At 35.6% G+C, this 21,258-nt stretch overlaps 1 protein-coding gene across 1 annotated transcript in view; it reads right to left on the reverse strand.

Moving 5' to 3' along the window:
- The window catches only part of MMP16 (matrix metallopeptidase 16), a 173,458-nt gene that overhangs the window by 47,941 nt on the left and 104,259 nt on the right, over positions 1-21,258 (reverse strand). The window contains exons 5-6 of the mRNA XM_085053146.1: positions 4,374-4,535; positions 1,013-1,230 (exon numbers count right to left, since the gene is read on the reverse strand). Coding sequence (XP_084909272.1) covers positions 1,013-1,230; positions 4,374-4,535 — 380 coding nt within the window. The remainder of the gene's footprint in view (positions 1-1,012; positions 1,231-4,373; positions 4,536-21,258) is intronic.

The following is a 21,258-nucleotide window of genomic DNA, read 5'->3' on the forward strand; positions in this document are numbered from 1 at the left end:
ATTGAACTGGGTGCTTCTTTTTTTAGGACAAATACATTGCCTTTCCCTTGCACTTACACTATTGCTGAAGAGAAAACTCTCATCTATTCATACGAAAGATCCTTCTTTTCTACCTATACAATCGAAGATTAAAAGGATCCTATTATATATTTACAAAACAAAGAGCTCACACTTCCTATTGTTTAAGCAAATTTGACACAATATTAGTTCAAAAAAACAGGTTATCTTGTTGCTTGTTTCTGAAATTTTCACACAATAGTGCCTGTCAGCAAATTGGTTTAAGTGACTGAGAAATAATGATTCTGTAATTTCTCTTTGACATTCAATGCCTTCTGGAAGCCATATTGCAGATCATCCTCCTAGAGATACCTTTGATGTCCATGAGTCTTAGCAAAGTGTTTCTATTAAAAGACTGCCTTTGAGTTCAGTTTGTTCATTTCAATTTGTTGTATACACCACACTTCCAGCTCGGAGCAAGAAGATGAATTGAAATAAACAATGACACATTTGCAGTAAGAATTTTGTGGCAAAGACCTTCAGTAAGATATTGTGGTTTCAATGCAACCACAACACAATGATAAACTTCCTTTGTGAATGGCAGACCTAATTGTAAAGTTAAAATTATTGTTCCATGAAAAAAAAAAGAATAAGTACTGAAGAAAGAGTATCTACTGTATGTTGGCATGTGGCTGTAGTCCCAACAAAAGCATTCCTATTATTCATGAGTTGATTTACACTTTTTATCTTTCCATAACCTGCAGCATTTATTAACCCTTACATTTGGAGACATTACAGTTTCTGCTGACATGGTATTTACCTAAAATAGAACATTACAGCAGTCCCCTGCTAGATGTTTAAGTCATGTGTATGTTTATTTTTTGATTTTTTTCTTGAACTTTCTAACTGCGAGCAGGGTGGGAATGTAGAGTCATGAGGAATGAGAGTTTGCTTTACAAAAAAAAAGAGAAATGTAGACATTTGACGTAACACTGAAAAATTCACAGCCTCCTACCTTGAAAACAAACATTTCCCGGCGAAGAATAGCCAGAGTGTTGAAGTTCCCATCACAGATGTTAGGCTTGGCTCCAGGATAGAAAGGTTTGTCACCAGTGGGTTGCCGGGGAGGTTTAGGTTGTCTGTCATTCTTTCGTGGGTCTGCTGGAGGGACTGAACGATGTGGGGGCACTGTTGGCAGAGGTCTTGTTGGTGGTGGTATCCTGTCAGGTGGACCTTTAAAAATACAGCAGCAGGATGTGATATACAAACCCACTAAAGGAAACATACACAACAAAACCCAGCTGTAAGCTGTACAAACTTGACAGTGAACGGGGAATGAGAAAGTAACCTAACATACCTCTCTGATGTTATTAAATGATTGAATCACAGAATATGCTGAGTTGGAAGGGACCCATCAGAATCATTGAGTCCTTCACAGGACACCCCAAGAGTCACACCATGTGCCTGAAAGCATTGTCCAAATGCTTCTTGAGCTCTGTCAGGCTGGTGCTGTGACCACTTCCCTGGGGAGCTGTTCCAGTTACCAACCAAGCACTGGTTATAAAGGGTACAAAGAATGACTACCAAAACCAAGGAAAATAATTACTTTTCATTATCCAGAATCTTCCTTATTGGAACAACATTCCACTAAAACCTTCAAAGGATGCTTAGGCCACTATAATTTCAGATAAGAGTTTGTTCAAAGCACATTATTTACCAAGTGGTTAAGAGCTCTTATAGCAGAATCTTTGTCTCTTGCTCAAATAAATGAAAAAAAGATCTTGTTCCTTATAAGATCATCATCAGTCAATCGATTTTCAACCTATATTTTTAATCTATAGGCATCAATTCACACATGCATATATGTAGTATACCTGATATTTCCTAATGACCAAATTTTTAATTCAAGTAATGTCATGTTCATTAGACACAGGACATTCCCAGCTTTCCCCAATGTCCCTTGGTATGTAACAGGAGCCCCTAAAACTGGACCTCAAATCCTAGGCATGTATATAACACTTCCCCATCTTCCCAGTCACATATCAACTTCAATATTCTGAAATTAGTTACTTCATAATTTTTTTCTTTCCATGATGAGTCTTAAAAAGCTAGATACCTGGTAATTAAAGGAATTGTTCTGAGGGTAAACAGATTAAAAAGAACTGAAGTGAAAAACTAAAACTGTAGAGCAGTCTTAAAACATTTTTATTCTTCCAAATATATTGTCTATCACAATATACAGATTCTGATGAAACAACTATCCTACTCATAATTTCTCTTCCTGAAAGTCAATAGGCCATCCTAGACAGATACTGATCATAACCCTAATGGCATACTGAATGACTTGAAATGAGTGTACTGAAAATGCCTTCCCCTCTCTACACATATCAGTAACATTTAAATTTACTTTTCAAAAAGAAGAGAATCTTCAAATGGATCAGCAAGATTTCTGGAAACAAGATAACTGTTTTAATTTTTGCTCATTCTATTTAGGCCTCTCTCCAAATAATTTAAATAGTTAATACTAAAATAAATAGATAATACTTTGACTTTAAAAAATAAATACCATTTGCATGACCAGATTCAGAAACATTTTTTAATAGAAAGACAACTCTAAAACTGCACAAATGGCATTTGAATTTCTGAGAATTTTACCAAAAAACCACATACTTTATAAAGAACAAGACGGATTATGTAAGGAAATCTTAAACTCACCAAATGGTTGTCATGCAAATTAATAAGGCATTTATTTCATTCACAATTTTGAGACTTGTGACATTTATAATTTACAGTTAACAACGGTCTTTCAAGGAATACTGCAGACCAAAGTAATTATTTTAATAGGTGTGACATTTTTATTGAGGCATATGATTCCAGATCACATCTTGATTTTAAAGGGAGAAAAAGAATCAGTTTGCAGTAGCTCATGTTGGAAAGTTTTTAACCCCAAATCAAATTTTTTTATGCCATTTGGTGGTGATGTCAGATATTACTTCCCAGGGGTAACACATTTCTCCTAATGTATAGCCCACAGCTGTTAGAGCTTAGCAGCTAGTTTTCAGCAAAGTATTCTTGTCTAGCCCTTAAGTCTAGACTACCAACTTATGAGGTCATGAGAAACAACCTTCCTTCCAGCTAATCACACAGGAAAAAAACCCAACCAAACAAAACTTGATCAGCCAATCATTTTGAAATTCCTGCATATGCTTTATGAAAATATATATCTGTGCTTCTTAAAATGGTATTTTAAAAACCTCGTTAATATAAAAAAACATAGGGTTCTAGTTAGTAGTACAGTAATTTTACATTATCATAGTTGTACTTTCTGGTAGTAAAGAAAAAGAAGGAATGACCCTTACAATATTCAACATAAATATGACAAACTTTAAACAGGGAAAATTTGTGGTACAGAATTAAATCTGATTAGATTTAATTAGGAAATATTAAGCAAGGCAATCTCAAATTAGCTGTACTGGATACAGAGCATTAACACAGAGATACAACAGATTTTTCATTGTGCTATTCTAAAAATATAATATATGAAAAGAAAAGAAACAAGAAAAGAAATAAAGAAAAGAAAAGAAAAGAAAAGAAAAGAAAAGAAAAGAAAATAGAAAAGAAAATAGAAGAGACTATGTAACATATATCAACAGAATCAAAGTCTTTAAAACCAAAACCAAAACTATGTCTTTAGAAATTTAAGGGATAGTAATATGGGAGTGAGTGTTACATTCAACCATAATCACAGTTATGTTATTGTTTTGACTTTTTTTAAATTTTCCAATTACCTTGTTAAAGGCAGAATTTATTTGCATCATGTGTACTTTACATCAAGCCATAAAAAACATAAATTAATATATTTTAAAGAAGTAGGCCATATTTGCGTTGTGTAGAGCCTGGTGATAACATTATTTTGAGATCAGTTAGCTATATTTATCACAAGAAAGGGTGGTTTTGGACCTCAGATTTTGGAGAGAAATTTTCTGTATTATTACTGATAAACTTAGAAGCAATCAATTCATCGAGTTACATGATCTTGGACTCCTGTGTCACTATTTTCATTACGGTTAAAGACCTGCATTTCTTAATATTTCCATAGTTTGCAATCCTTTTGCATATATTTTCTTCATGGATTATTAAAGCCTTTAAAATTACTATTCTAGATGAGTGTAAATTTGAATAGAAGCTGTGAACAGTGAGAAACAAAGCAAGAGCATCCTCAAAATCTCTGGATGCTTTACTCACATAGAGACTTTGGCATAACAACTGGTGAAGTCCACACTGATGAACTGTTTTGGAGAGGTGATATGGACAGGAGGACCTCAAAGGTATTCTAAACTGGAAAGCTTCCCTTGTCCAAAGAGAACATGACCTACCGTATATCTTCTGGATTCCCTGTAAATCGTCATTAGGTAGTTTAAAGTTGTCAGTTTCCATATACTGGTAAAATGGAGCCATGATTGCAGTGGGATCATTAGAGTGCTCCAAGCCCAGAGCATGTCCAAGTTCATGCACTGCAACTAGAAAGAGATCGTTTCCTGTGAGGAGAAGAAAAGGAAAAAGATCTTTGAATCCACAAACATATTAACAAAAATAACACACGTTGAGGACTCTGCACTTGCAAGATGTTTTTCACTGCACTTGATTTTCATAAAGTAATGTGTAGTAACTCATGGATCATCATGGATATCAAGGGTAACGTGGCAGACAAGGCAGATTTCTCATTTTTTTTTAACAAGGAAATCATTATGCTATAATATATGTTACTCTTACAGACATCATAACCATAAACTTTTTTAACTGATACACATAGTAAGTGTAGGGTTCAAGTGTCATAGCTCATGTCTAGGCTTGTGTGAAATTTATGACTTGATGTTGCTGTGAGCCCAACTAAAAATGCTTTCATCAAGACATAGATCCAAAAGGAAAATATCCTGGCTTTGTTTGGTAAACTTCACAAACTAAAGACTAGCTATTTAGGACAAATGCCACAGAGCACTTAGTCATCCAAACACTTCTAATCAGACCCCTGCTGACTATATGCAGATGCTGTGCATTTCTGAATCGTCATAACTGAAATCCTAATGAGCAAAATAGATGTCCTTATATATTTTACTGTGCAATTCCCTTATACCTGTAGTTGCTTAAGTATTAGAGCTTTTTCTACTTTTGTAAGACTAAAAACAAAACCCCCCAAAACATACTTTCATGTTATAGACCAGTTTAATGTTTTTGATATTCTCTTCTGAAAAGCATCTTCAAATTTTTTATTACAGAGTATTAGACACAACTGGAAAATTTTGCAGTAGAATTATAGCACTCTTCAGAAGCAAACACAAATCAAAGCCAATGGGATTGTTTCTAAAAAAGTTGCAGAGCTGGAACTCATGGTATTAATTTTGTCTATTTTTACTCAACTAAGACTTAGTTCTGCATATCTTTCTGTGAGTCTTTCATACAGAATCTGTAGTACTCAACCTGTCACAAAATGAGACTGTGGAAAAACGTTTTACATCAGGAGAAATATTCCAGTCAGCTGGAAAGGGTCACATCAAGAATATCATTTCATCACCTAGGGTTGGGAAGAACCATCCCCCAGGAGTGTGATCCTGTTCCAATGACAAGAGAAGTATTCTGGCTCAGCAGCTTATGCTGACCTTCTAACTTTTAGATGTCTGGACCCATGTGAAATGGCTGCTACCTATAGTAGGAAGTTTCTTGAAGAAAGAGAAATAGAAAAAAATGAAAGGCCTGTGCTGTGGCTTAACAGTTGTATATTGGAAAAAGACAATATTCAACCTTAACTCTTATCCTATAGTCTGTAGATTCTTTGAGGATAGACAGTTATTTTCCAGTTATCAATTCCACTGCTGGCAATTGATCTGGAAGTACTTTTATAATGTCAGTAGTAATAATATGAAGTTGCATCAGGAACAGAATTACACATGCATACATTACAGAACTTTGAGGACATAGTTGACAGTATTTCAATTTCTCAAGTATTTCCTCTTGTTGACACAATAAAATAAACTTGATCCAAAGTACATATGAAAGAGGAAACATTTGGCAGTCGATGCCTTCATGATGTATGAAGCCATGCTGATGTTTGTAAAATAAATGTTTGAATGAAAGTATGAAAACAAACACAAGTAAAACTACATGCTTACTTCACAGAGCCTTCTCATAACTTCTGATTCTTAATTTGGAAATATGAAAACTAAATGTTCTTGATCATCTATTCAATATAACTGTGCAGAAAAATCACATCTTTCAAAAATTAATGTGACATAATGTGCTTTCAGAAATGAGAATTTTATCCTATAATCTATAATTATGTGGTTTCCAGATGAAATGTTTTATGACAATATTTTTCTGAGATGCAGTTCTTTTTATAGAAAAGCAGATTCTCAATGTGCTGTTTCAATAGGTTTGATAAGCTTTACTGTTCTGGTGACAAAAGCTCTGAATTTGGCCTTCTATGTGCAGACAAAGCTGATCTTGACATCATCTCATATGAATAATCCACAGCTTCTGTAGCTAACCTCAGCACTGGAAGCGATACACAGGAGGAACTCTGTAAAGGTTTTCATTCTGTACTTATAATGGAATAATTAATGTAATTTTAAATAATCATAGGTTTAAGATGGAAAGACAAAAAAGAACAACATGTTACTGTACTACAGCTTTCATACTATGATGGTGTCTCACACTATTTTTCAATTCTTTTTGAGTTTTATTAAAGTTAGAGTTCTAAACTAGGTTTTTTAGAATGAAAATTTTTTTTCCTGGTATTAACTCAAATATGTAAGAAACAACCTTCTTTTGCTTTTCAGACCATCTGAAAGGCAAATTTCCTTCCTATACCCATGCTTCCTGCATCATAATTAGGAATATTAACTAGTCTAAGTCTTATATTTAAAAATGCACTAACAAGTTGGCCACATAATTTACTGAACCGTTTTCAAATAGTTTTGAATTAGTAGTACTGATTCTACCATTATCATTAGGATCATTAGGATCACTAATATCAGTAGACCAAGGAGTACTCTACATTTTACCTCTACTGTTTGAAGCAGGAGTCTGGGAAGTTAACTTGTTATGATTTCTAAAATTTCAAGAAACCATAGTTAATCAAAAGTCTTGGAAGAGTCTACTGTTTCTATTTGTGGCAGTTATGAAATACATGAAGAATAAATACATCCTTTGGCTATCAGTCCTTATTGAGTCCCTTAGGCTATCAGTCCTTATTATTACAGATTTCCAGGAATTCCTACATTTTGCTCTAAGTTGATCTCAAAGATGTGAAATACATACTGTCAGGGAAACAAATAAAACTCATTTTCAGCTACTGGCATATCTTCCTTCCAGGATCACAGATAATGAACATATGGTAGAGCAATTTTAAAGTAGTACTTCTAAGTGACAGTGGGACCATGTCAGGCAACAGATATTATGCAGGGGCTGACTGTTTCTTGGCATATTTTTCTCCTTTTGTATTTTGGACAGGGGAGATTACACACAGAGAGAAAAAAAACAAAAACAAAAAAAACCCCAATCATTACATTCAGTGTCTAACTGCCCCTCTGGATTTAGTCTTTATTTCCCCCTCGTGCAACGCAACTTGTAGCCATCAGGGGAGCCATTTAGTGTGGCAAAGGCAGAACAGCCCTTGAGCAAATGAATAAGGGGGAAGGGAGAAGGTCACAGGAAAGAGCTGGGAGAATAATATTCTTGCCTGGGGTGACAATGATTTAACAGAGAACATATTTTCTACTTGTAGTCAAATAGCCCCATTATTCATAACAATTTCCATCAAGAGTCATGATTGTCTCCAGGGCATCCTGAATTTAAACTGACCCAAATAACTCAGTGCAATTGAAACTCAGGTTTAAACCAGCTCAAGATGAGCTGTCTGAGTCCAGCACAGGTAGGGCCTTATTACTATCTTAGTTTCCATCCTTTTTGCTTTGCATATGATTAGATTTCTCCAATTAGGCAACAATTATTCAGTCCCTCTTTGCTTTAGGGAGCAGACTTGCCCGGAGTATCTCAATGTTACTTTAAAAAGCTCCTGAGAGTAGAGAAGGACAACCATAAGTGCTTGCTCTTTTTCCCAAGCCTCCACAGAAGTGTATTTGTGACTGCAAAGCTGATATTAGGCCACCTTCAATTCCTTGGCCAGTGCTCAGAATAAACTGAAGTGTGAGAGTAAGTGAACATTCGTACTTGCTCAGGCTAGCTTTGTTACCCTATTGACATTGGGGAGTTCTTATATTTTTCAGTTGCCACCATTGAAGGAGAGAGCCTTGGATGATTCTATATTTCAGTATACATTATCCAAGTAGGACATATTTCAGTCCACATGGCAAAATGAAGCACCATCACAAACCTAGACACGTTGTAACAGAGTTAAAATGCGTATGACTGTGAAGATTTTTAAAGTAAAATTTGCCACTGAATGATATGCAATGGTGAATATTCATTGTGATAGTCTCAGTTACATCTTGTATATATCCATGGAGTAGTAGAAAAATATTGGAAAATATATTTCACAAGTCCAAAAACTGTGCATCTCTGTTCCTGTGTTCCCATTAGAATGGAGATTTGGAATAGAATGGCTGTAAGCTCAAAAAGATTGTGATTGTTTTTCTTATTTTATCTCAAGTTTGATTTTACAAGGGGAAAAAAAAAAAAAGTTACTGTGTGTAAAGAGCTAAGATAAAATTATTATTTTTATACTGACACTTTTCTCTGAGGCTATAAACTATTTTAGGCACTAAATCTGCCTGACTTTACAAACACTGCCCAAACTCAGGAATATAAATATGTATTAATATAAGAAATATTCAACAGCCAGCACTGTGGAGCATGTTGTACGGGGAAGCCTTTCCCTGTAGCTAATATATACACTATTTTTCACGTCTACAGATAAACAAAGCAAATATGTTTGTCCACAGTAAGCTATTAAGAAAACCACCTAGTCCTGAAGATACTAATTCCCATTTTAAATGGTATGCAAGTTCAATTTATAAAAGCAATACCCTAATGGCTTAACATGCAACCTCAATTTTGAAGACTTTTCCATCCAGAGGGGGAAAAAAAAAGAAAGCCTATAAACTGAATTTCAAATGACAAACAAACTGTGAAAATACAAAGATGCATTATACATAGACATGCATGCTTTTTTAAGATTACTATTTTACTTCATTTTTCATGTGATGCAGATAGATGTTTTCTAATTAAATTCATATCAAACTGAAAAGTAAATTTACACAAGACATCTATTATAGTCCTATTACCTACAAGATAGTATCTCAAAGGCAAACTTAAAATTAATCATAAATACTACACACACACATACTACCCATGAGTTTCTGTTCAATGTATTCAGAATTTGCATTTTCATTATTTTGTTTATTTGTACCACCACCTGATGCATCCAAAGAGCTGAAATGCTGAAAACATTTTATGTTTGGAGCATGGACTAAGATTCTTACTCTACATGGCATACAGAAAGTTTAAAAAAAAAAGAAAAAAGTTTTATCTTTGTTATTATTATCCTTTCCAGACAGGAGAGAATTTTGAAGATGCTATTTCAACAGTCAGTCATAAAAGAAGATTCTTTCTCTCTCTGACCTTATTATAATATAGCAGAACTGAGCACATACATTATGTATGCACTTACATAAGCACCATGTATGTATATATATGCTACACTGAGAGTATACATGGACCTAAATATAAATCATAGGCATACTCTTACCCAAATAAAGGTGCCACATTTTCCAGTCTAAAAAATCATATATAGTTGCTTGACATTATCTCAGACTTCTGCCATTGGCACTAAAATTTGGTAGCCTGATGGTTATTTTCTAAAGAAAGTTCTGCTGAAAGATGGCTGGAGCACCTTTGAAAAACGAAAAAAACCCTAAATTTTTGTGAGTTTAAATAAAAATGTATTGTATAGAGCATACCCATTTCCTATCAAAACTTACTGTATGCATTTTTTACACACTGTATTTAAAACAATCACTTTCCAATAATATATCTATATATTTGGGCTTTTTCATTGTGATGAAATATGACAACATAAAAATGTCTTCTTTCACTATATTAATACATGATAACACACATAATAAAATCCTCTCCAGTAGGTTTAGTGATATATATATACACACACACGTAAAGATATATATATATATATGCAGACAGAATGGGAGGTACAGACAGCTTGTTAGATACAAAGTATGTACTAATTACTCTGCATTTAATTTAGAATACCTACACCCATATGTGTATATTTTTGATAAACTATTCTATTTTAAAAAGATGAACAGACTAGTGTGAAATTAAAATTTGCTTGCTTGAAATATGACAAGGGCACATTCCTACAGAGCAAGACTGCCTTCAGGTGAATCAGATCATTGATGAGATATGATGAGAACATTTGAGTTGAGCAGTGTGTAATTCCTTCCTGGCAGTGCTTTACTGTTTCTGCATATTGTGGGCATAATTTAGAAGACATCAGGAGCTCACTTTCTTTTATAACACACATCAGCCTGTAGTTTAGAAGGCAAGGACATGCAAAAGATAAGAATTTCTGACTTACTACTTAGATTTGTTACCAAGCACATTCTACAATTTTTAGTAAATTGCTTGAAATGGGTGGAATTAATTCCTTTAGGTGTTCTTAAATTTCCCTCTATAAAAAGCATGGATATAAGAATATTTCCACTTTTTCTCACACTTTCAATCACTAGTACTGAAAAAATTTGCAAACTATTCTGACAAGTGAATCAATACCAACTTCCCCAACAAGAGAAAAGTGAAGCAGCTGGAGATGATCCTAGGGGAGGTAGAGAAGATATGAGAGCTTGCTTCAATAGAATGGTATGTTTTCCCTCTGAAAATATAATGCTTATGGCTTTATTTCATGCTTAGAAGAAACCCTGCTGTGACAGGGAACCTAGCAAACTAAACAAACTCCTACATTTATGTTGCACCTGTAGCTCTGGGATCAAGTTCTCTATCTCTGAATTTGTATATTATTCTCAAATGGCATTTTCATTCCATTAGTAATAAAGTCATATTGATTAACAGAATGAAAAGTTTTATTTTGGGTGTTTTCCTGGTCATCTTTAGGCAATAACTATCTTAAATTTGAATTTTATTGGAATTTGGCATTTTGCTAGAAAAGGTCTTCATAATGTCTCAGCAAGCTCAGTAAAAAGTTTCAAAATACAATGGTCATTCCCCTTGTTGCTAAATAACACTTATTCTATTTTACCAGTAGTCCAATGCAATTACAAATGCTGCAAATACTGTAACAGCCTTATCTATTTATAATCTTTCCTGTTGTCTTTTCTTTCTTTCTGTTTTTATTTCTTAGTGGGAAGAATAAACTAGAGAAGTCCTTAAAACTGCTTTCTGAAGGCTGTGAAAATGAACAGATGCTGGGATCGAAGATTTGGATATGTGCATGAGAAGAGCATGTATCACACAGTTCTCAGCTATCCTCCATGGCCTGGTCCCTGTGGTCATTCATGTGAAGGGAATGTACATCTCTCTACCACTCCTAAGTGGCACTCTGGGTGAGAATAAAATGTAAGAGAACCTTAGTTGTGCACAAGGTCATACTAAAATTGAACCCTTGTTTTGACAAAAAAAATGTAGGGTTTGTCTCTAAGCCACTAAAGTGCAGGTTTGTTAATACAGTGTCTTCTTTTATTTTTATTCATTTACCCGTATGTCCTATGTGTCCTCCTATGAAGAAATCTATGTAAATGCTAGGAGGAAGGTCAAAGTCATACTGCAAATATTCACAATAAATGTAACCTTCCATGGGGCAGAAATCAGAGAAGCATAGAATTGTTTGGGTTGGAAGTGACCTTGAAGACCATCCAGTTCCAACCCTCTTGACATGTGCAGGGACACTTTCTGCTAGACCAAGCTGGTCAGAGCCCCATCCAGCTGGCCTTAAACGCTTCCAGGGATGGGGCATCCACTACTTCTCTGGGCAACCTGTTCTGGCATCTCACCATCTTTTAGAAATACAAAAAGGTCCTAGAGATCACTGAAATCCCCACAATAGAACGCACATAGAATTTAATTTATGTGTAGATCTTGTTTTGGCTAGATTTTTGTTAGATAAATTTTTTTCCCAGTACCAGTTAAACTACTGAGAGTAATTATAATATCCTCTAAATTAACTCACATTGAAACCATCAAAACCAGGTTACTATTAGTAGTATACTATTGTATCTTAATACAGACATAGGACTTCAAGAGTTTTTAAATAGTGACATAGTGGTTTGTGTATATATATATATATATATATATATATATAAAGTTTTTATATGAACAATTCTTCTTTCACTGTTATTTTGCTTTTTTCACTCACATTAAGAAAAAAAATGACAAGATGGATTTTTCAATGGTTTGGGTTTTTTTCATTAAACTGATGATAAAAAGAAGTGGGAATTTTGAATATTAATTGGCAAAGTGATTAGAAGCAAAAAAATCATTAAAAGTTCTCTGATCTGAAAAGAAGACAAGTTTTCTAAGAAGTCTGCAGACTTCAAAGGGAAACCTGATCCAAGCATGCACCATATTTTAAATTGAGACAACTTCAAACTGGGGATCATGTACACAGAGAAAGTGACAGAAAGACAAATCTGCTACTGTAGTTTTACTTTGTTAAAATTTAGTAATATGAAATGCTCTGATCTATTGGACAATCTGCTGCTAAGATCCTAGGATCCTATATCCATACAGCCATACATTCTTCCAGCTAGAGGGACCACTGTAAGCCTGTCTAGAACTCAGGGAACACAGTCAGTGTGGCACTTGTGACTCTTGGCACTCGCTGACATGGAGATGACTGAGCCCCTGCCATGGAGAGGCAGCCTGCAGGAGCACAGAGTGCAGAGGGCAGAGCAAAGGGTGCTGGAGAGGACAGCAGGGTCAGGCAGCCAAGCCATACCCCTGGGCCTCCCAGCAGAAGGAAGACTATGCAACAATTTGCTTAGAGAGCAAGATGAAAGCAGGAGTCCACTGCCCCTGGAAAAATTCAGGAGAGACTGGACATGAGAATGTAGCCCAGGGCAGAAGTCAATCATGGCACACTTCCACTTCTGTGACTTAGGAGCTCAGCAGGACCCCTGCCTGGGGCAACAGCAGTTGGCCCCAGAATTCCAGAGGTTCCATGTTTGATGGCCTTCAGACCAGAGCTTCCCACTGGGAAAGCAGAGAGATGAACACGGAGTCACTGGGGGCACAATTTCCACAGCTGCTCTGCCCCATCCCACTCTCCGGCATTATCTCTGCAGCTCTGCCAGCCACTGTGGCCAGCCCTGTGGTGTCACAAGTTATCATTAAAACACCAACCAGCTAAGGAGTGACTGTTGATTATATATGTATTTTAGTTGCTAACTCTTGCTGAAACTTGGGCCCTAGTAGTTTTGCTGCTTCTACTAGCACTGCTAGCTCGAGCACAGCTAACAACATTAACTCCATGTCACTACTGGATGTTCAGTATCCTGAATACTCAGTGGTAATCCCATTTCCTCATACTTACACACTATCTATTCATAAACTGCATCACAAGAAAGGAGCTCTATATGATCCTTAGCAATGAGAAACTAAAAGCATGTTTTCACATTACCATACTACCGACTATGCATTCAAAATTTCAGAGGTGCAAGCCACTTGTGAATTACCATATTCAGAATGAGTGTTTGTCCTGCCATACCGAGAGGGGCAGGGAACAGCCTATGCCTGCAACTGCCTTTTCTGACTGCTATCCTGAACTGCTCCCAAAACAGCCATCTCTGGGGCTGAGACAGATTTCTTTTGACTCCAGTTGGTGCTGCAATTTTTAAGTACTCATCACTTCAGTTCTCCTCTAATCCGAAATGGCACGATTCAACATCACTGGTGGAAGTTATCTAACTATTCAACACAAATGTTACAGTGTTACTACCTGCACCCCTCACAGCAAGATGAGAAACAGGTATTTCAGAGCATGATTCACCCAGTTTATTTTAGACACCTGCTTCAGGATGCAACAATCTTTACCCAGGAAGGCAATATATCTCTCCTATAACTCTAAAGGGACTCCATGAGATTAACTCAGATATAAACATCAACATATGGTCAGATTAATTCTACCCCCTCAAGTCTTCTGGCTTTTGGCTTTGGTCTCTTCATTTAAGTCACTGGCAAAACATTAATTATAGAAGTACAGGATATGGACTTAAGTGATATATGTACAAACCCAGGAAGTACTTATCACAGACTGACTTGAAGGAAAGACTTGAATCTGTCCACTAGGAAAAAAATTGCATTAAAAAATTATGCTCTTTTAACTTATCTGGTTATTTTTGATTTTTCTGCTTTCATCTTTTTTCACAAACTGATGTTTTAGCTGTATATGTTTCCAGTTATTGGTGTTAGCTGCTCAGCACTTTTTAGAACCCCAACAGTTAGGAAGGAGTCTAAATATAGATTAAAACCATTTTGGCCTCAAGAACATATGGTTTGGGCATTTTTAAGTGAAGAACTTTCAGGAAAAGCACAAATTATACTCTAGACTTAAGAACACTAACAATGTAGAAAATCTTTCATTATTTAATCATATACTATTCTTAAAATTCATATACAGTATTATCTTATATTTTAGGATTATCTACATCTTTCTACTTTTGCAACATCCATTACATTTCTTTCTAAGAAATAAATATGTAATTAAGTATGTAATTACTGTAAAATTCTTGTCTCGTTCTCTCAGGAAACCATGACAACATCCATATTAATTGGTAACATGATTTTTCAGATTCTGTTTGCCCCTCAAAAGGCAGGGGAAATGAGATGGCAATGCAGTAATAATCTTCTATAGAACATATTTGGTATTTCCTAAATCTGCTGTCATGAAGAAAATGTCTCCATTAAGTGGCCCTAGCAACAAACAGAGATTTGAGGAACCCTGAATTACATGAGAGTTGGAATGCTAAGCCTGATGCCTGGTTTAAATGACTGAAATGTCACTTTCTATTTAAAAGGAGAATTTTAGGTTCACAGATAATACCTCTTTCATAAATTACTGCTACCAGGAGACCAGACTGAAAGGAAAAATAAATAATTTCAAGCCATTTATTCATTAGCTGATTTTTCGGTTGTAAACTGTTTTCAACTCATTTGCAATAATAAAGGGAATTTTCTCTGTCTCTCTCTCCTTTTTTTTTATTTTTTATTTTTTTCTTAACTCAACATGTTTGAGATATGGCTTTTCACAAGCTCTCCATAGCAAATAATCTTTCAAGAACCTGAAATTCAGTCTGTGGTGTGAAATCTCATAGCTCATAAGGCAGTTTCTCTATTATTAGCATTAGCTTTATTACTATTAGTTTTGCTTCATAAATTTAAAGAAATAATGACTTTTTGTAAGATGATGGAATACACTTAAAAATGCATAGAGAATCATAATAAAAACACTGGAACATGTTCATATTTTTTTTTCCTTTTTCCCCCATTCTCTAAAACTTTCTGAAACATGTAAGAATTATATGAAGCTCTCTCAGACTCTACTCAAAATCTGCTAAGTGTCTTTCTAAGAGGAGGAAAGATTAACGTAGGAGTATTTCTTTATTTGTTTGTTTGTTGTGTATATATTGTTAGGGGTTTTTTCATGTGTAAGGGGCTGTGAGGTCATAAAAAAATCATGAAGGGGCTGGCCCACATTTTATGTTTGGACTCATTTAAAATAAATCTATTTCCCTGAACAAAAATGGCTACCCAATGCTCTTTCTCTTATACTGCAGGGGAAAAATGAGAAAGACAAAAAGAAAACAAAGCCAAAAACTCCTACATTGTTATTTTCAACTTATTTATCACTTTACCAAACATTTTTGAACGGAATTTCACATTTTTCAACTGGATTTCCCCATGTAAACTCAGTTCTCTGAATAAAATAATAAGAGGGTCTGATTAAGTGAATCCATTTTGGGAGATAAACTTTTCCTCATTGTTGCATAAACCATTGTTTGAGACAGAGACATCTTTAAAATTAAAACCAAAAAAAATAGGCAGTTCTTTTTCAATGACTGTAGCAGCAAACGCTGCCAAAGCTGTCTGCGAGGACCCATGCTGCCTTTCAGCTAGATGTTTCCTTGGCAGCAGAGTCAATGTAATAGACAATGTGAACTTTCCTCATTTATTTCCATGCAAAGTCAGCCAGATCAGCTCTAACACTTTTCATTAGCAGCTTAAGACAGGACGGCTGATCACAAACTGAGGCAGATGGCAAACACAAGCGAGTTCTGCTGGCCCTGGTATGTGGGAAAGAACCTCCAGTTGCAGCTTGAATGGATAGCTGAGTTTGCAACTCCCCTCACTACTCCACGAAGGCTTGCAATGATCTGTGTTTACCTACACCACGATGGAAGCAATATGCAATTTAGTGGCTTGGGTTGTGCTGCTTTTTTGGTTTCCTGCCTGCATCAGGACCGTCTGGCAATTAAGCTACAGTTTAAATATCACCCTGCTTCTATAGACATGAAAAACATGATGGAAGATGTGCTTCTTAGTCGCTACATTCCCATTGCTTTAATTAAGCATATCACAAAGACAATTCTCTTAACATATTCCTCAGCCTCTCTTTCAGTTTGCATAATAGCACATGTGGAAATGCTAGGCCAAGAAGGAAGCTGAGAGTATGATACTGCATGCTGAGAGCCCCTGGGATGCATTAAAAGCACCTAGTCAAACACACATCTAGTCTAGAACATGAGGCTGGATTCCTTCACAAGACTGCTTTCACTGACTGCCAGTTTTAAACAGATTTCCCTTTTAACAACATGCAAATGAAGTGTTTTCCTCAAAGCCAAAAGGATGTTCCATGAAAGCAAAAATCCTCCCCAAAAATTATAAAAATGAGGTCAGTACTTTGCCAACAGTTAACAATTTCCATCATCTGGCTTTCAGCCAGTTGATGGGGTCCAGCAGACAGATCATCTTCTATCTGTATAGTCCTACATCCAATGACTGAGTCCTCACAGGCAGCCAGGGCCATTAACTATTTTTTGAGAATTTCTCATCTCTTCAGTAGCTGAAAGGAATCCTCCTATTCTCAAGTGCAGCTTTGCATACCATGATAATATTTTCAAGGATAAATTTCATGCATCAGACACCGGATATCTGAGAGATAAGATTTTAGGTAAGACCTTGGAGTGATTGGATATGGCACAGGTGTACACCAGCAAGCACAATCCAAGAAGGTTTGGAAAGTTTGAGGACAGGTGGAGTCCTGTCGGCACAAAATGCACTTACTGATAAGGGAAAGATTGCTTTCCTTTTAAATTCTGAAAACTTTGTGTTTTAGTGACAGAAAGTATTACTGGTGTTAATTGATTCCTGAATTAAATTGGATCTCAGGGAAAATGGTGAAATTAAAAGAATCAATCGTTGTTCCATATGCCCACAACTTGCAAAGCTCTTTGAAATATTATCCTGGCATCTTCATCCTTCATCACTGTGTAATACTATAAATGCAATAGTCGGGTTTTGACGTCTTTTATAATATCGTTAATTCTCTCATTTTGTACTCAAATAGTTTCAATTTAAAATAGAAGGTGTACTTCCTTAACCTTACAATTATATATAAACAAGGCTGCAATTCAACAGTCTTGGTCTCTTTATCCTGTATAAAGAGACAGGATAAGAGATAAAGAGATGACAGAGGCCCATAAAATATGAATGGAATAGATAAAATTATTAGAAAATTACTTCCTTACAACAGAAGCATCCATCTGTCTAAAAAAAATCAGAAATAAGTAGTATTTCACATCTGCTTAAACTCTAGGACATATTGTCACAGGATGTTGTGGATACCAAATGCTTACATGAGTTCAAAAAGAGATTACACCGATTAATGAAAGGAAATCCCTCATAGGCTACTAAACACAAAAATATGGCCTGTGCTTCAGAAATTCAATGAGGCACAGATTACTGGAAGCTAAGAGGGAATATGCTGGGGTTTTATTGCCATATGTTTGCCCTGCTCTTATTCTCTTCCTTAGGTATCTGTTAATAGCTATTAACTGGAGATAGGATATTTTGCAGGATAACCGTTGATCTGAACCCACATTTGCAATTCTCTGTTTACAAGCACATATACAAGTACTATAAAATAGAAGTTCAAATAAGATATTAATCTTTTACATAGTTATCCTAGCGCAGAACTACAAAATAAGCATGTGACAACTGCAAGGTCACACTGGCTTGGTTACAGATCAAATTTGATGTTGATAATTGCTTATTAAAAACATACATAATCAATTAAGAGCACTATGCTTTATGCAATTAAAACCATGTTAACATTGTAATACAGAGCTTCCTTTGATCTGAAATGCTTGGCTTCCTTTATACCAAGCCACAGCATGAGCACTGTTCAAGACACAGAGCTCCCTTAGGAGCTGGTTTTCACAACTCCACTGGTTCACATTTCCAGCAGCATATATCTCCTGCACTGTGTCAACCACACTGGCAGCCAAAAGAAATTTACTACAAGTTGATCTATGCAGTTCAGAGATCAGGATTTTCATAAATTTTTCTTGGCTGCCAGCAGAGTGCCCACAGCAGAATCTACGCACTAACTGGAGTCTAAGTACATTACACAAGATACTGTATTTGCATCAGGTCCAAGAAGCTTTTACTTGGCAATCTACAAATAGCATGGTACAAAGTGACAGGTTTGTTTGCTTGCTTGCTTTTTTTTGCCTGCAAACTAGAATAATTTTTTGAACGGTGGAGATTTAACAAAAAATACCCCAAAACTGAATTCTTGAATTTTTGAGTTTGTTTTCCCAAAAATGGAGTTTTATGTATACACAAATTACAAATATTCCACATGTATGCACACATGTATCTAAGAACTCTGCAGTAATATTTGCCTTGCATTTAAATGTCCCTGCATACTAAAACCATCTATTATTTCTGTAATGGAGGTTAACTTATTATTTATCATATATTCTTTGATTTAACAACTGTTTTCTGCAGAATTTCAGTATGGTACAGTAGCTACCTGGATAAATTTACTACAGAGGTAAAAAAGTAATGTATTTTATTTGACTTCTATTTCTCTTGCTGGTATGAATATGAAGACAACAGTATCAAATTACCAGTGCTGATCTACTGTGTTTATCTACACTTAGTTTTTGCCAAATATTTTCTGCTGCTAGAAGACACAGTTCTATGGTCACATTTTATCCAGTAATTGGTACATAATGTATCATGTCTAATGTGCTTGAAAACTAAGCTCCCAAGAAATCCTTGTTTTCCCCAAACACTACTTCTAAATCTTGCCCTGTTTTAAAAAGCTGCACTTGTGCAACTAGGTCAATCTTAAATTAATCTAGTTAAAAGTAGTGCACTCAATTTAAACTGGTTTAACACTCCCTTAAATAGGTTTAGATGCATTCAGTCATTTCCCAGAAAAAATAACTGCTTCTAAAAAGGTTTAAACTAACTTAAGTGCATGTAGACGGACAAATGTGAAACCAATTTTGATAAAAACCAGTGCAATAAGGCTAATAAGAAGGCCTCTTTCAGTTTTGGTACAGAAAGACAGGACATAAGACAGGATTTTTTGCAAGCTACTAGAAAATTTACAGAGACAGTACCTATCCCAGATGCTCCCTGGCAGTAACTTTGAATTTCATCACAGTGATTTGAAATATTGCCATTGAAGAAAAGACTTTGAAAAAGACTTTTGTTGAGGGTTTTGACAGTACAGTATCTCCAAAATACTGCCGCTCCTACAAAGAAGTCATCGTCCTTTTCTAGATTTAGATACATCATTCATTGTCCATAAAATTTTAATTAAAAAAAAAAAGGTGCTATGTATCACCTAAATAGATCAGAGTCCTGAGAACAAGGAAATCTTTCCCCAGCCTCAAGAGTGCTATACTGAGATTTCTTCCTTTTTTCTTCACTTCTTTTTCTTTACAGTTCTTATGTTCAGAAGAAAATAAGGATTTAAAGTTTATCTTAATAAGTTCTGATTTTTCAGATATCTACTTATTCAACTTGATTTCCATTTCCTGTTTATTCCTTTACCTTTTTAGATCTTTAAGTGTACATATCATGAAACATTTTCCTATCAAATCCTATCCATTCTGATTTGCTGCTCCTGAACAACTTTTCTTCTTCTGACATATTTGCCAAGTGTTACCCGAATAACCTGAGTTTTAATTGAGACTGCCTAGGAGCACAAGATACTTAGTAAGGTGCATGAAGAAACCATCCTGTGCCAAATAAATTACAAAGCTAAGGTTCTTATGTCACCTGAAGTCTAGATAGGCAGATCATAAAGGAAATGCAGTCTACTATACGTGGAACAGCCTAATCCCAGAGGAATTTGAAAAGTAGTCATCCTAAATGGGCAAGTAGAGGATAGGAGCTGACTAAAGGAAGGCTACAGTGCAGTGACTACACTTTGAATAAAGTATTGAAAGAAAAAGAAAAAAAAGTGCATCATATTTTGTCCTCCAGTATCTCCTTTATTCCCTAGCAAAAGAAATTTTGTCCTTGATTCCACTGCTTCCCTGTGATGCCAAGTCTATTTTCCCTCTTTGTGGCGGTACTTCTAGGATCACCTGCAGCACCATGGATGGAAATTCAGCGCAAAGACCTCCACAACTCAGCTGAAGTTGAGGAACCAGCTGTACTCTGCTTACAGGGTATTATGAAAGCAGAGAAACATATCATTGTAGAAAGCCTGCAAGTGCAGAATTGTATGACAGGAGTTTTTCCCTGAGCGACGGGGCTGTTAGTCTTTACTCCTACAACAGCCTAATTCATTCTTCAGAATGAGGGAGGAGTCAAAGCACAGATCTCTTCCCAGAACATGATTGATAACATACCATTGAAGTGAGAACAAAGGAAAGCAGCAATGCACTGTGCAGATGATGTATTCCTACTGCAACTTGAGTCTATTGTCCTTTGAGTCTAGAGTATTATTAAACCAAAGCAAAATACAAGAAAATCGACCGAACATGGTATGAAAAAAGACCACCAAATCAACAAAAAAACTGAAATATGATGACACAACAATTAACTAGTCAGACTAAATTGCTGTAGTAATTAACTATACTCAGCATATTGATTTTGTATATGATTCCTTATTTGGAATGAAAATTACTTTAAAAAGGACAACAGTTTATGAAAGCATTTCAGTAAATTGCCTGTCTTTTCTGAGGTGGACAG

The sequence above is a fragment of the Lichenostomus cassidix genome, chromosome 2 (assembly GCF_008360975.1).
Source record: "Lichenostomus cassidix isolate B80296 chromosome 2, HeHo_3.0, whole genome shotgun sequence".
NCBI classification, from domain to species: Eukaryota; Metazoa; Chordata; class Aves; order Passeriformes; family Meliphagidae; genus Lichenostomus; species Lichenostomus cassidix.